At 35.8% G+C, this 16,198-nt stretch overlaps 2 protein-coding genes across 8 annotated transcripts in view; one reads left to right on the top strand and one right to left on the bottom strand.

The window, feature by feature from the left end:
* Positions 1 to 391: 391 nt before the first annotated feature.
* crata (carnitine O-acetyltransferase a) lies at positions 392 to 7,832 on the bottom strand. 2 transcript variants are annotated; one of them, XM_051895010.1, is made up of 14 exons: positions 7,665 to 7,832; positions 6,747 to 7,025; positions 6,526 to 6,644; positions 5,385 to 5,438; positions 5,090 to 5,255; positions 4,751 to 4,925; positions 4,291 to 4,469; positions 3,601 to 3,701; positions 3,374 to 3,493; positions 3,158 to 3,280; positions 2,896 to 3,031; positions 2,465 to 2,527; positions 2,205 to 2,342; positions 392 to 1,150 (listed from the first exon to the last, which is right to left on the bottom strand). In XM_051895010.1, exons 1-14 carry the CDS (start codon positions 7,689 to 7,691, stop codon positions 935 to 937), a joined length of 1,896 nt encoding a protein of 631 aa, XP_051750970.1. In that variant the 5' UTR covers positions 7,692 to 7,832; the 3' UTR covers positions 392 to 934. The 2 variants fall into 2 exon arrangements, with proteins under 2 accessions (XP_051750970.1, XP_051750971.1); XM_051895011.1 differs by having other exon boundaries at positions 7,567 to 7,708.
* A 410-nt stretch (positions 7,833 to 8,242) lies between these two features.
* Positions 8,243 to 16,198, top strand: part of ptpa (protein phosphatase 2 phosphatase activator) — a 117,519-nt gene continuing 109,563 nt past the window's right edge. Inside the window, exons 1-8 of one of the 6 annotated variants that reach the window (XM_051892916.1) lie at positions 8,243 to 8,394; positions 9,864 to 9,973; positions 12,226 to 12,312; positions 12,429 to 12,554; positions 12,818 to 12,935; positions 14,896 to 14,995; positions 15,214 to 15,338; positions 15,896 to 15,996. In XM_051892916.1, coding sequence (XP_051748876.1) covers positions 8,370 to 8,394; positions 9,864 to 9,973; positions 12,226 to 12,312; positions 12,429 to 12,554; positions 12,818 to 12,935; positions 14,896 to 14,995; positions 15,214 to 15,338; positions 15,896 to 15,996 — 792 coding nt within the window. In that variant the 5' untranslated portion in view covers positions 8,243 to 8,369. The other 5 variants (XM_051892920.1, XM_051892918.1, XM_051892915.1 and 2 more) reach the window with 5 other exon arrangements.

Below are 16,198 nucleotides of genomic sequence, written 5' to 3'. Positions count from 1 at the left end.
GGACGATGACATCACTGTTTTCTGCAGAACTGCTTGTAGATTAAATGAATAACATGTATAAATAATAAATGAGACTTGACTATTAATTGGAGGACCTCTAGGGGTCAATGATGGAACTGCAGCTTTGACAGATCGTTATAAAAACGTATAAAATTTAAACTATTATTTATCTTATCAGCGATGCATATAACAATATTTTAAGCTGTGAAAATTATGTTTCTCCAATAAACGTTCATCTTCTGTATGCATGAGAGAAAACCATTCCATATATGTTATAGATGTCCAGCATGACATTAGATTGGCCCAAATAAAGTAGGAAACTGACAAACATTTTTATGAACAAGAACAAATTGATGAATAATAACCTCAGCAAATTCTAAACAGGATATAATTCATGTTATTAAAGACTTAATATTTATTAAAAGCATGTTAATGCGATTGTGCAAATTTACAACATTATACAAAGAACTAAGAAAACAATGCTCTGCAAATGTCACTATACACATAATAGCATTTAAAACTATTTTTTTTTTTTTTCAGTATTTGATTACATTTAATATATAATTTACAATGTACAATCACATGAGCTCTTTTAACCACAGGTTCACCATAATGCACATATTAGGTACATTTTCTGTACTGAGAAAACTCAATACAAAGAAAACACAAATCAGCAAAACTTGATTGACAAACCTAATAGATTTTTTTTGTCTGTTTAAACAAACAGAAGCCATAGCACATAACATATAAAAATTTAAGGATTACTCAAGGCGTGTCAAAAACCACGGCCCAATGGAGTCCAGGCAACTGTGGTCCGGACTGGTCAAATATAAAATAAAAAAACTTCTTAAAATTCCTGTCCTCGATTACTGTCGTAAACTCAAATGTCTTGACTGAACTGGTCAAAGATCAAGTCTAACTGACATAATCGGCCTTAAAGCTTGGCTTTGGGCGTCTGCTCTAGGAGGTTCTTCATGTCTACCAGAGAGTCCTCCAGACCTTTGGCCAGACGTGCCGCATTAGTGTCCTGGCAGCTGTTGAAAGCAGAGACTGCAAAGTTAATGTGAGTATCCATGGGGTTGTAGCACACGCCGTAACCGTCAGGTACCACCGGACCGAAGCACATCACACAGTCTGTTTTAGCTGGCACCTGGAAAATTAAAAGTACAATTCAATCTTGTGTAAGATTATACGTTTTAGATGATCTGATGATTTTAGTTTCACAGTAATATCATTTTAGCAAATTTGAAGAGCCATCTATTTCAATTATCAGTTGATCATCACCAAAAATGTGTACAGTTAAAGGCTTAGTTCACCCAAAAATGAAAATAATGTCATTTATTACTCACCCTCATGCCGTTCCACACCCGTAAGACCTTCGTTAATCTTCAGAACACAAATTAAGATATTTTTGTTGAAATCCGATGGCTCAGTGAGGCCTACATAGCAATGACATTTCCTCTCTCAAGATACATTAATGTACTAAAAACATATTTAAATCAGTTCATGTGAGTACAGTGGTTCAATATTAATATTATAAAGCGACAAGAATATTTTTGGTGTGCCAAAAAAACAAAATAATGACTTATATAGTGATGGCCGATTTCAAAACACTGCTTCAGGAAGCTTCAGAGCGTTATGAATCAGCGTGTCGAATCATGATTCGGACCGCTTGTCAAACCGCCAAACTGCTGAAATCACGTGACTTTGGCGCTCCGAACCGCTGATTCGACACGCTGATTCATAACGCTCTGAAGCTTCCTGAAGCAGTGTTTTGAAATCGGCCATCACTATACAAGTCGTTATTTTGTTTTTTTTTGGCGCACCAAAAATATTCTCGTCGCTTTATAATATTAATATTGAACCACTGTACTCACATGAACTGATTTAATGGATCTTGAGAGAGGAAGTGTCATTGCTGGCTATGCAGGCCTCACTGAGCCATCGGATTTCAACAAAAATATCTTAATTTGTGTTCCGAAGATGAACGAAGGTCTTACGTGTGTGGAACGGCATGAGGGTGAGTAATAAATGACATTATTTTCATTTTTGGGTGAACTAACCCTTTAATGGTTAAATGGTACTGCTCTGTATGTTAAACTGCACATCATACTGAACACAATGCAAATAAGCATCTATTTCAGTTCACTTCAGTTTCACTTGTTACCTCTGACCCTGGACCTGAGAACTCTATTTGGCATTACCTGGCTGGTGGAGAGGTTGAAGTGCAGTGCCACAGCATATGAGGTATCCATGAATATCTCTGGCAGGGCGGCCAGGTCCTCAATAGCCTGCAATTTCAGTCCGAGCAAATGTCTGTCGATGGCTTGACCTCGGATGGCCTGCAAATCCACACACAGGATGAAGAATGTTCAATATATTTAGTGCAGACCAATGATTGATGCATATATTTACAGCAGAAACACAATGATGAACTGAATATCCCCAGCATGCATTTACTCACCATGTCTGTGTAAGCTCTGTGTGCTTTAATAGCTTTGTCTAGCAGAGCCACTTTCTCTGTGTTCTGTCAATCAAAATGAGATTGATACATTTTCTTTCATGCCAGAACAATTTTACAAGTGCACTTGAAAAAGTAGGTAAAAGTTTGGGGTCGGTAAGATTTTTTAATGCTTTTGAAAGAAGTCTCACCACAGCTGCATTTATTTGATCAAAAATACAGTAAAAACAGTAATACTATGATATATTATTATGATTTAAAATAACTGTTTTCTATTTTAAATAGTATAAAATGCGATTTATTCCTGTGATGGCAAAGCTGAATTTTCAGCAAAATTATTCATTGGAAAAAAAAAATTACTGACCCACAAACTTTTTAATGCTAGTGTGTAAGTATACGGATTCAATTCAAATGTGTACTAGAGGTGACCGCACATGTTTGGCCGGGTCATCCATGGCTTTGACAAATCTGGCAGAGTCAACTGAGGTTGACCGTATAGTGTCAGTTCGGCCCAGTCTGAACATGCGGAGAGAAGCGCTCTCATAGGTCGGACAACAGCGCTTGTAAATCCTGAAACAGTGAGTTTGTGCATCAACTGAATAATCTAAACTGATCATCAATTTCATAATAGCAATATGTTACAGTTAATATATAAATATGGGAAATAATATTAATGGCAGTGCTGGTGAGGTTTACCTGTAGTACGCCAACTGGAGAGCTATCTGAATAAAGGCATCAGGGCTCATCTTCTGTGACTTTGGGAAATCTTTGCCAAAATGGGAGAACACATTGACTTTCATGTCCAAGTCATGAACCATGCTGTAGAGGAAGAGAAGAGAGACTTTCAAACATTCAATATTTAACATACTGTAAATATTACCTGTGAGTAAGAGGAATATCTCAGCTTCTCACATGTTCATGTTTTGTTTGGCCTCCTCAATGTCTTTTTTGATTTCTGGTGTGATGTTGAAACGAAGCTTCTGAGGCATTCGCAGCGGAACCATTGGGGTACGGACCATCTCTGACTTCTTCCTGTACAAATATAACAAAAAAAGTGGTAAATCTTAGCTGTGTTATCCATGGTTATAATCTAACCATGAAAAAAATTTTTTTCCACATTTAGTCACTGTTAGTCTTACGTATATTCCACCACATGGTCGATCAGTGACACGATAGGAGGGCCCTCAGCGGGGGCGTGTTCATAGATCAGCCCACATGTCCCATCCTCTCCAATGATAAACTACAAACACAACAACAGTATCAGGATCTTGTATATGATATATTTCTAACATTTGATTTGTCAAAATTATGTTCATTTAGAGGTTTATAGTTTTGTTTAGGTTGTCTACTAGAATAGGTTTACATGATTTAATGCTCAAATAATTCATTATTTTTCTTATAATTTACATTGTTGCAGCACCTGTTTTCACCCTCTGTCTAAACACGGTTTCAGTTTCAATTTCTTTAATGCCCATCTTCAGAAAAGCCCAGTCTGCCCCAGTCTGTTGTGACTGGCCTACCGCTTCCTGGCCTTATAATTACTAATGTTTGAGGGCAAGCCAGAGTAGCTAGCAGGCGGGCATTATGCAAATGTGCAACATGTTGACATAGTTATGTTATTGGCAGGACTACAAACGAGGCGTTTCAGACATGTGTTTTCTGATGGAGCGATTAACTCCCTTTGCCGTGGACTTTGTGCCTTGTAACTTTGCAGATTGTTTACATACACAAAAAGCTACATTACACACTACAGGAAAGGTAAAAATAAAAAAAAGCATAATAGGTGCCCTTTAAGTTTAAGGACCCACACACTTTCTCGTGGGTCTAACCTGCAATGTTTTGTCGAACCAGCGATTTCCACTGTTCCACCTGCTGCCCCCGCCATGCAGCATCTGAACTCCAGCTCGGGTGCGGTACATGTCATCAGACGCGCGCGGCAGGGCAGCATCCAGACAGACTGTGAAGATACTCTTCTGAATTGCTCTCACCGACTCTTTATTTGTTTTATCTGAAAGGGACATTAAAAAAAATTAAGGAACAGCATAGAAAAAAACATATGCAAAACAGGTCTATAGAGTAAAGTTTGAAATTAAAATCTTTTGTAACATTATAAATGTCTTTACTATCATTTTTGATCAATTTAACATGTCCTTGCTGAATAAAAGTATTAATTAAAATCATAGTGATCCCAAACTTTTGAACTGTAGTGATTTAAATGTTTTATTTTTAGTTAGGCATATTAGTGTGCTGGTAAATAAAACTTTGATAAACTATGTTAGCATTGCCCACCCTTAATGAGGTTGTTGTAAGCTTTGCCCCAGCTGTTGCGGTGGTTGGAGGTGAGGATGCCAATAGGCTCTTTGTTGGATTGTAAGGAGGAGTTCCAGATCTTCTCCAGCTGAATGTAGATCTGGTCTACGGTCAGTGGCGTGCCGTCACTGTTGTATACATCCAGCACAAAGAACTACAAGTTTAAAGAATGAGTTAAAAAGACACTTATTGCTGTACATCATCAACTATCAAGTCAATTGCATCGCATTTTTTCATGGCAGGTTAGAAATATTGTAGGCTGTATGCTACTGGAAGTTACATTTGGACGCTGTCTGGAACTTTGTAACAGGGACTGACCTGAAAGTTGTGCACTACAGTGATATGTGTGGGGGGTCTTTTGTCCAAGGCGTAGTTGACCACTGTGTCCCTCTTTGTTCCAGGGATCCGGCAGGACGAGAGCACCTGATAGTACTGGTTCATACAGAGTGGCTTTCCACCCAGATACTCTACTGGCAATGTTTCACTAATCAAAGAGCAAAGACATGATGTTTGACTGGACTATTTTACTGAACTTTATACACTCATGAATTTAATCAATAGTAATAGTCATGGTCATCTAAAGCATATGCAGAGGAAGGAATGTTTCACTTACTTGTCAATCATGCTCTTGAAATCTAAAACGCCAGCGATCAATTTAGCAGCATATCTGTGAAGAACAAAAAGATTATTATTATTTTAACAGTCATTTTAGACAAGTTTCACATCAAGATACTGCCTATAAAATAATCTACTATTAATACTGTAGCACATGCTGTGCCATGTGCCTTTGACTTGTATGGCTTATGATATGGACAGAACACACTTTGTTGCTGATCTGTGATCAGTTTTAGCTGTCATATGTGAGGAGAATGGCTTCAGGCCAGAGTTTATTGAGAGCAACAGTTTATACTCTCTGAATTTGCAAAGCTCAACTTGGAAAGAGAGGGTTAGTCTGTACAAAGGTCACCATAGAGGTAACTGGAAACAACTGCCTCACCCTGTGTACGCACTCTGGGTTAAACCGTTACACACAAAAATAGTCTTCGTCACTATTTCTGTTTTGTACCCCCTTGGGAAAAAAGTTTTTTAAAGCATAAATAAAAAAATAAACAAACAAAAAAACCTTTTATGAGGTCTAAACATAAAACAAGAAAATAATATTGCCCAATGGAGTAAGAACAATAAACCTAATTCATGATATATGAAATATATCTAAAAAGTATTTTTATTATTATTTATTATCACAGGTTTGCTTATCTTATTTTAGGAATGGTTAGATATTTAATTGGAAAACATAAATATAAAATATATTTATATGTTAAAATAGAAACATTTTAGTAAAATATATTTAATAATTTTTAGTGTATGACTTTTAATTCATAAATATCTATAAATATATATTTATGATAAAATATAAAATAAGTAAATAAAATAAAAATACAAAAATAAAGATTTTTGTCAGGATATAAGTTTAATCAGGTTCATATATATATAAATCTATATGTTAAAATATATCTATAAATCTCTATGTTAAAAATATAAAAGTATTTTATATTATAAGTAAAACATATTAATAAATTAAAAAAAAATCATTGTATGACTTTAATTATTATTTTTATTTTATTTTTTAAACTATGTGTAGGCAGATTACAGCACACGTTTAGTTTTAAAGGGCAAAGTTTTTGAACACCTAAATGTCCCATGTTAAAATTAGTTGACACTTCCTATGATATCTGAATCCACACTGGTCTGACCTCATTTGGCCTTGACGATCACTGAACACCATACGGGGAAGGACGACCCCAGGACTCGAATGAATAACAACAGGCATCCGGTAGTCTAGGTAGGCTGTTTGTAACCACCAGTCAGAGAGCTAGAAGATAGAGAGACAATGAGAGATAAGAAGCCCTTGAAAAGAGTTAGTCTGCCCAATCACACTAGGCTCCTGAAAAAGCATCACCTAACAAGTTTTTACCCAGTTCTGCATCTTCTTTGCTCGTTGTTCCAGGCCCTTCTGAAGTCTCTCTCCTACACCGCCTGGCTTCTGAAACTCCTCCAGCAGATGCCGGGTTTGATTCAGCTCATCTGGGTCCACGATGGGATCCAGGGCAGCTAGATAGCGGTCACATGTTTGTTTCAGGGGTGGCACTGGAAGCTTAGGCAGACCCTCCTGATGGGCCAAGTAGCGACCCGTGATCCGTGTCACTGACACTGGTTTTACCAGGCCGGAGGGTTTCACCATGCCGGCCTTGACCTAAAAATATTCCAGATAATATTTTTTTGGTTCTTGATGACTAACATGTTAAAAGCTAAATCACATTTAAAAAAAAAAAAAAATCAATTTCAACTTATAATATATATAATATATTATAATAATATGATACTTTGGCATTGGTCTCTGCCAATATTTTTGAACATGATATCATGTTAGTACCTAAAAGTGACCTATTAATTCACACAAATGCGCATTAAACAAGCTAATCTAGTCCAACATTTATAAATAACTGGACATGTTAACTGTAATAATCAAATATAAGACACATGTGTCAGCATTGCACATGACTGCCAGTAATGTAACATGCAATAAGACTGTTGCGAATGTAATTTACAAATTTAAGAGCTTTATTAGTGCCCATTTACACATTCACACAATGTGTTGTTAGTTACCTCCATTTAGTATTTAAAAACTGTCAGTGAACACTGTTTTCTTAACACTGCCATGAACGATGTACTTCCTACTGCCTTAGCACTACCGCTATCCAACCATAAACAACCTGTATTTTAGTAAAACACACCTCATTCAACGCCGCTCAGACTGTCAGCTACCCTTGTTTATGTCACATAAAAGATCAGACTATGTTTAAAAACAGGAACATATGAATTGCTTACTCACCATCGTTCTGGCAAGAATGCCTAACATAACTGAAGTTCACTAAAACGCCCCCAAACCAAGGCCTGAGAGGAGGGACAGAAGCGGTCAGAGTCCACTGAACGTGAGCTGCAGAAAACCCCTGAGCGCCATCACTGCTGCGCTGCTCCACTCCACCGCTAGACGGCGCGCGAGTGACGAAAACACACTCCAAGCCCAGCCCCCCTTTACGTCATCTTTCTACTGAATGAAATACATTTTATTTATGAAAATAAAGAAGATGAAGTCTTTAATTTCTTGTTAAAATCTTTTAGAACTAAATTTCACATTCATAAGATAAATTTGCACACTTCAAGGTACAGAATTTTCAACTCTTAATAGTTTTTTTGTCCTAATTTCATTTTACTTTACTATAAATGTATGCGACAATGCAACATTCAATTATTTTTACTAGTATGCTATGTTTATTATATTGTATTGTACTATAATGTACATATATTGTACTTGTATGTAAATAATAAATAATTATACATCACAAATAACACAAAAATCTAAATAAAAATACATTGATGATAATTACATAGTTAACAACACGTCATTTTATTCTTACATTTTAAATCGTGAAATAAAACCACTTGCTAAATTTACATATTATGCAATAACAAGTATTATTTTCGCGAAACTGCGGGTGAGAGTTCAAGGGTTGTGTTTTCATGTTCAACGGTAAACATGGCGGAGACTGAGCAGTTGTCAGGTAATTCATATCAATCAAATCTTCATTCAATCACGGATAATTCAGTAGCGAAGATACCAATAATATCAATGTTATTATTATATATGTTGTCGTTCAGCCTCTGAAGCAGAGAAAGGGATGTACGTGTGTGCTTTATTTGTGGTGTCGCCGCGCCTCATGTTATGAATCAATGATAGACTGACAGCTCTGCGACATGCACATATATTTGTTATTACGCATTTTATGCGATCATATGAACCGAGATTATTATTTATTTGCAATATTAAATTACTTAAAATGCTCTTTTAGATATATTTAGCGAAAATAATTGGCCTAGCGGTTGAACACATTTAGTTTCAAAGTTGGCTAACCCATCTGTAAAAAGAGCATCAGGACTTGTCTTTAAAAAAAATAGAGTGCAGCATGTTGTTATTTTCAGATATGTTTGTGTATAATGGAATGTAAAGTTTTTGCTCAAATTTTTTTTTTTTTTTATTTCTGACAGTATATTCTGGGAAATAGTTGGAATAAACTTTGTATTTAAATATGATTTATTACACTTGGTTATAGAATTATGACCATTATCCTCTTTAGTACAGTGATATAGGCTCATATGTTTCCTGAGCAGAACCAGCCTAGGTCTTTCAGGTTTAGGTACACCCATAGACTACCTTGTATATTTTCCTTTAGGGTACCAAAGAAACCTCTTTGTGTAAGGGAATTATTGTAAGGGGGGTTTATTGCAAGTGGCTGCTGGTCCCTCATTCTTCCCGCTATTCTTTAAAATGAAGTAGAAAGAAATGGATGTATAGAAATTAATAGTAAATTAAGTACTTTAAGTATTAAGTATGCCAAAAAAGGGTCAAACCACAGAACTTTGAGTTTATACATTGCTATTAGACATTTATTTCGATATCTTTACTTTATTTGTACCCCAGCATTTACACACATTAAAGTGTGGTGTTCATTGCCACAAAAAGTCAGGAAGGTCTCTTATCAAACCACAAGAAATACAAGTTTTCAACTGCCAATGTGTAATTAAGAATTATAGTTAATGCATTAGAGTTCTCATCCAGTTATTTAAGTGCTTTAACCTTGATGCAGAAAGGGCTCTTGTCTAGATAACATAAACACAATCAAAACGTGGATCAGAACCTGTGGAATGAGTGCGTGATTATCAGCAATGCATGTGTGATTTCGTAAATCTTATCTATCAAGGTAAGCTTTAATCCTTTCTGTCAGATTACCATAAATATACTGGGATTATAACTTTATGTTTGATGATGATGATTACTTAATATATTTAAATATTTAATTATTAAATAAATATAAATCTTTTAGACATAATATATATTTTAAATAGATATATTCTAAAATAGTTTAGAAACCAGATTCTTTTCTGATATTTTTAGTTTTTATTAGTTTTATTATTAGTATCAATATAGTATTAATTTGACACTAAAATTAGACATGTTTTGTCTCTTGCACAGGTTCGTCCCATGAGGATGACAAGCTTCCCAGTCCTGTCAATTTCAGCTTCATAGTGCCAAAGAAGGAGATCAGCATGGTGCCTGATATGGGAAAATGGAAAAGATCACAGGTATGTTGTACAACCCACTATGAAAGTAGTTTGTCTGCTACATTGAGAGATATAGGAAGTATAGCTCACTTTCAGTCTTATTCCCCCGTATCCTTAGAGTTTAAAGATAATAATAGGAAGCTCTATTCTTTACACAATTTTTCTTGTGCAATTAGTTGCAACAACACCATTACATTTTAAAGAGACAGTTCTAAAACATAACCATTATGAGAACCTCTGCATATACTACTCCTGTTAAAGGTTCACCCAGTATTTTTCCTCATTGCAAATGTTTAAAATACAGAAATGAAAATCACTGGCCTAGAAAGAGCTATATTCCAAAGTCAGTAGTAGGGCTGGGCGATATGGCCAAAAAGTCATATCTCGGTATTTTTTGGCTAAATGGCGATACATGGTATATATCTTGGTATTTTCTACATTTTTCTATTTGGATTTAGAAAAAAAATATCTTTATTTACTTATTAAAAATCTTAATTTAACATCCTGCCTAATGTTGTCCTAAAAACAGTGTTTATACTGAAAGCTATTAATACAAATATATATAATATATATATACATATGTGAATGTAACCATGTAGTCTGGCCTACAGTATGTGCAAAAAAGAGAAAGTTACTTTACATTCTAACATTGTAACATTACAATCTAAAAATAAAAATAATGCTTTTTAAAGCAGAAGTTAAATTCACTAGACTAAAAATTAAAATAAAAACAAAAGCACAGACTAATTAGCTATATATTTATATATTATAAATATATAATATAATTATATAAACATAGAGCGGCTCGTTCACGGAAGTCTATGAAGTTTAGAGGAGAATGAGATTCGCTAGCAGAAGGCTTGTCCACTCCTGACAGCAAAATGGAAATATTTGTATGACTTTCTAGCATTTACAGGTGGAGAATATACCTGTGAAATGTAAGTTATGCACTTAGGAAAACACCACATCACAAAAGCATTAAATAGCACAAATATCTGTCCGCACATGAATCAGTCAGAGCATCTGACGGGGCAAGCCGCTTTAAACGACAGGCCTACGTGTTAACTATATCTTAATCTTACGAGTTATTTTTAAAGCCCTTAATATTAAGCATGTCTCATGTTTAAGCCAAATTGTATTATGCATTTCCCCCGCAGCAGCACTCTGCGACGTCCACCGCTGTTTTTCAGATGCGCTCATATAAAACTACTGTATATCGATATAAACGGTATCGCCTCATTCCGTATCGTATATTAAAAATATATCGGTATATCGTACAAACTCGATATACCGCCCAGCCCTAGTCAGTAGGTCACTGACTCCTAGTGGCAGTCTTGATGAAATCACACAACCAAATGAATGACTGCAAGTTCGAGTTACTAACCTTTGATGTTTACAAATATAAAGTGTTTTTTTTAAAGGGATTGTTCACCCAAAAATGCAAATTCTGCCATTAATTACTTAACCCTCATGTTGTTCTAAACCCGAAAGACTTTCATTCATCTTCGGAACATAAATGAAGATACTTTTAATGAAATCTGAGCGATTTCTGTTCCTTCATTGACAGTCTATGCAACTACCACTTTGGCACTTCAAAAAGTTTATAAAAAGATCATAAAACTAGTCCATATGAATTGAGTGGTTTTGTCCAAATTTTCTGAAGTGACACGATCACTTTATATGATGAACAGACAGGCTTTTATTGACATATAAACATTGATCAGTGAACATAAACAGATTCTCAACCGAACCTGCTTGACGTGCGAGAACAAACCTCTTTTGAAAGCTCAAATGTGCTGCGTAACACACGAGAATGAACCTCATTGGTTCTCACATGTCAGGCGAACATGCTTGAGCTTCCGTTTACCACAGCTGATGTGTGCGTTGATGAATATTTATATGTGAATAAAAGCCTAAATTAAATCTGTTCGGTGTATAAAGTGATTGAGTCTCTTCAGAAAATTTTGACTAAACTGCTCAATTCATATGGATTAGTTTTACCATCTCTTTATGAACTTTTTGAAGCGTCAAAGTGGTAGTTGTGTAACTGTCTATGGAGGGACAGAAAGCTCTCAGATTTCATTAAAAAGATCTTCATTTGTGTTCCAAATATGAACGAACATATTACGGGTTTGGAACAACATGAGGGTGAGTAAATGATGACTGAAGTTTCATTTTTGGGTGAACTATCCCTTTAATACTCAAGGTGTTTTTCAAACACATCTAAACATATATTTACATTATTTGAGCAAGTTTCTGTTTTGTGTAAGTAGGCATACGCAGACTACATGGGATTCATTCTGACCATGAATGAGGGCGTGAAGGGAAAGAAACTTACATGTGAATACCAGGTGTCTGAGGTGGGTCACTGTTCTACTTCTCTCTATACTGTTGTATGTGTATCTGTGTGTAACAGATGAAGTAACTGGTATATATGCTCATAGAAATGTGCTTGCATACTTTTCTTTAATATTAGACAGTGGAGAAGTTGCTTGCTATGTTGGGAACATTAGATCACTGGATTGATGAGACGCCACCAGTAGACCAGCCTTCTCGCTTCGGCAATAAAGCTTACCGCACATGGTATGCCAAACTGGAGCAGGTAAACACTCGTATGAAATCAAAAATGTTTACCTTCAAAGTGTTTTAACTTGCTTTGGAATCACAGTGCCTTCAGAATGTATTAACGGCCATTTGATAATTACTTGTTCTGTTGTGTTTCTATTCTTTTCAGGGCAGTATTTGAATAAAAGTAAAAGAATTGGTTTAGAGAAATGCTTTTTCATGGCATTGTATAATTTGTTCGGTGCTGTTTTGTATTTCAGGGCAGTTGATTTGAGGTGAAATGATGTTTTATGTGTGCAGGAGGCAGAGACACTGGTCAAGACCGTTCTGCCATCAGACCGCCATGATGCTGCTCCAGAGATAGCCGTGTACCTGAAGGAGTCTGTGGGCAACTCCACCAGGATCGACTATGGCACAGGTCTGTGTTTATGAATATATGTGTTTATTGTAATTGCATTTCTTATATATTTGTGTATGTATGTTTCTCCATGGTTGTCTTTGAACAGAAATGTCACTTTTATGTATTAATCCTTAGTAAATTCAGCTGTCACATCAGAGAGAATAACAGATAAGGGCTTTTCACACTTGAAATAGTTAACCCTGGGTCATTCTAAACCCCTGGTAAACGAAATCCTGGGTTATCTTTATTCACATTTCACACTGCTCATACTATACACGGGGTTGACAGGTAATCCTGGGTATTCATAAGCTACCGTTTCACACTGCACATACCTAAACCCCGGGATAAAGTCCTTATCTGCATATTTGTGGTGTCAGTGTCACTCACTGACTGGACAAATGCAGCATGTTACCTGTTTACATCCTCATATTACACATTGCTGACTGTAATATCATTTTTTTTTTCTGAGTGAACTTTTTGAACTATTAAAGTAAGAATGTTGGGTTTTCCATCATCGTTTGACATTTTTCCTATCATACGCAGAAAGCGGTGTTCCAGAGCAGGGTTTCATAACCCCAGGTAAAAAGCAGTGCTAACCCCGCATCTAAATTATAAGTGTTAAACGCTCCTTTACCTGGGGTTAAAAGTGGTGCTTAGAATGACGATAACCCGGGGTTAAGCGCAGTGAGAAAAGCCCTACAAAGCATCAACTATACTTTCAAATTTTTACTTTAAAAAAGTCTCCTGTTATATGGGCCATTTTCATAGACTGTGATGATGTGTTTCCGTGGTTATTAGCATCGTAAATATAGATGCTTCTCAAAGGGAAGGTTGTATCCTTCCTAGTCCAGTCCTTTGGAGGATAGTAGACTAGATTTATAGCTAGCTTTCTATTAATACAGTACAGTGAATGACAACCATCTGTGTTCTCCCAGTGGTTTACATTATTGGCAGTTTAGTGTTAAGTGATTAATTTACACTACCAAAACAAAAGATAAAATGTCTGCCTTCATCTCTGAAAACATTTGTGTCTTACATTTCATAATGAACTCAGACAAGCTCAGCGCCAACTCATTTTCCGTCAGTTCTTTTTTCATGAATTTCGTGGCAGCCGAGATATGTGGCCTTCCGTTTGAGAAGCACCAATATATACATTTTTTATTTTCATTCTTGAAAATTGAATGTACATTTATAACACTGTACTTTATGTTATATTACATTAGCATTAAATTACAGAATACTAGTTAAAATGCTGCTGTGTGAGTCTTTCTAATACAATGGCTGATGGAGTGACGAAATTTGTCATCTTTCTCTTTTCTGACCTATGTAATCAGTCTCTCGTCTTAATATATTTTCCCTCTTTTTTTTAAAATAGAAACACTATCGTGAGTTTTGCTATTGGAGCAAATGGGAACGCAAAAATTATATTTTTTTTATAGTTTCCGTCGTAGAAGTTTACCAAACTATGACGACTTCAGCTTCTGAGAACCTTGGAAATGTAAAAGGGGTCCATTATGTACCTGTGAAAGTGTCCAAGTATAGATTTAATGTAATTTTTCACAAAGGCCACTAGAGGGTGCTGTTGAAACACAAAAAATAAGATTATGTTGAGAGCTTAACATGATTCAGATACTGATTTAAATGATTTCAGACCTTAGAAACAGTTCTTGTTTCATTGACAGTCTGGCATGTTTCACACTTTTGTGAGTCTTTTTGTGAGAATAATTAAAAGATCCAGCTCATAAGAGTCATTAATTTGTTAATTTAAATGTAGCCGGCAAGGACGCTGCAATAGAAATAGAATTGTCTTGACATTATTGTGTAGTACAGTGCCATTTTATCTAATCACATTCAGTTCAGACTGTAAGCTCACAAATTAGGCAAAATCCAAAGTTTTTTGCAATGGTGCTGTAGGATGAGCAGCAAAAAATTCTGAGTGCATTATTTAGCATAAGAAATAACATGTTTCTATGTGCAGGTCATGAGGCCGCATTTGCTGCGTTCCTCTGCTGTCTCTGTAAGGTGGGAGCACTGCGCATTGAGGACCAGCTGGCCATCGTATTTAAAGTTTTTGAAAAGTTAGTGAATCTTATTGCTTTACTTCTTATTTTGAATATAACTTTCATTGTTCTCAGGTGAGATCTGCAACCACCAGCAAGTTTGCACTTTACTGCACACTAAATGCCAACAAAACAATTTTGGCAGTGTATTTTACAGTTGCATTTTGTGGTTGGTGGTGTAAAGATGAGCTGTGGAGAACTCATTTGCATCAAGCATTGTGATCTGATTGGTGTAGGTATCTGCGAGTGATGCGCAAACTGCAGAAGACATATAGGATGGAGCCGGCAGGGAGTCAGGGTGTGTGGGGCCTTGATGACTTCCAGTTTCTTCCCTTCATATGGGGGAGCGCACAGCTTATAGGTAACGGCTCCTTCTTCGTTGCCAGGTTTGGCTCTTATTCTGTAATGTTTAGTATTAATTGTCCTGGTCGGGAGATACTGCCATGTTTAGTCTTTAACAAGACCAAGCTCAACTATTTGTTAGACCTATACAGTTATATTTAGTATTATTTATATACTATCATAGCATTTATTCATATTTTTGAGTTAGCTTTTATTTTTACATTTTCAGTTTTCATTTTAATTGTGGTTTGTTTTAGTAATTTTATTATGTGCTTTTATTTCTGTTAAGATTAAAAATGTTTTTCAGTTTTTGTTTTAGTAATTGCAGTACAACTTATTTGAATTTAGTTTGTCGAAAGGCAACATTTTCATTTTAGTTTAAGTGTTTTGTGTAATATTTGTATTTTATTTTATTTCAGCTTTATTTCAATTAACAAAAACTATTTTAACTTGTTTTTTAATTGGTTAAATCCTGATTAATTGTTGCATGCAATGACAAACATGGAGACACCTAGTGGTCACACTAAGTAATTGCACTGTGTGTTTGTTCTGTGTGTCTGTTCGTCTATTGTGTAGACCACCCAACCCTGGAGCCCCGACACTTTTTGGAGGAGAAGGCCGTAAACGAGAACCACCAAGACTACATGTTTCTGGAGTGCATTAAATTCATCAATGAGGTGTGTGTTGTCTGGCGTCTGGTCATGTTTTGAGCGTGAGATGGCAAGACCATTTTTAATGTCATTTTCATTTTGATGGGAGAATAAAATTTTGTTCACACACAAACAGAAACTCATACGTTCCATTCATGTAAATACTTACAATATATAGCTTAAAACTCTCTCTCTCTTTCTCTCTCTCTCTCTCTCTCAGGGAGGTTGT

Source organism: Ctenopharyngodon idella, chromosome 5 (assembly GCF_019924925.1).
Source record: "Ctenopharyngodon idella isolate HZGC_01 chromosome 5, HZGC01, whole genome shotgun sequence".
Classification (NCBI taxonomy): Eukaryota; Metazoa; Chordata; class Actinopteri; order Cypriniformes; family Xenocyprididae; genus Ctenopharyngodon; species Ctenopharyngodon idella.
This window is presented reverse-complemented; position numbering and strand designations above follow the sequence as displayed.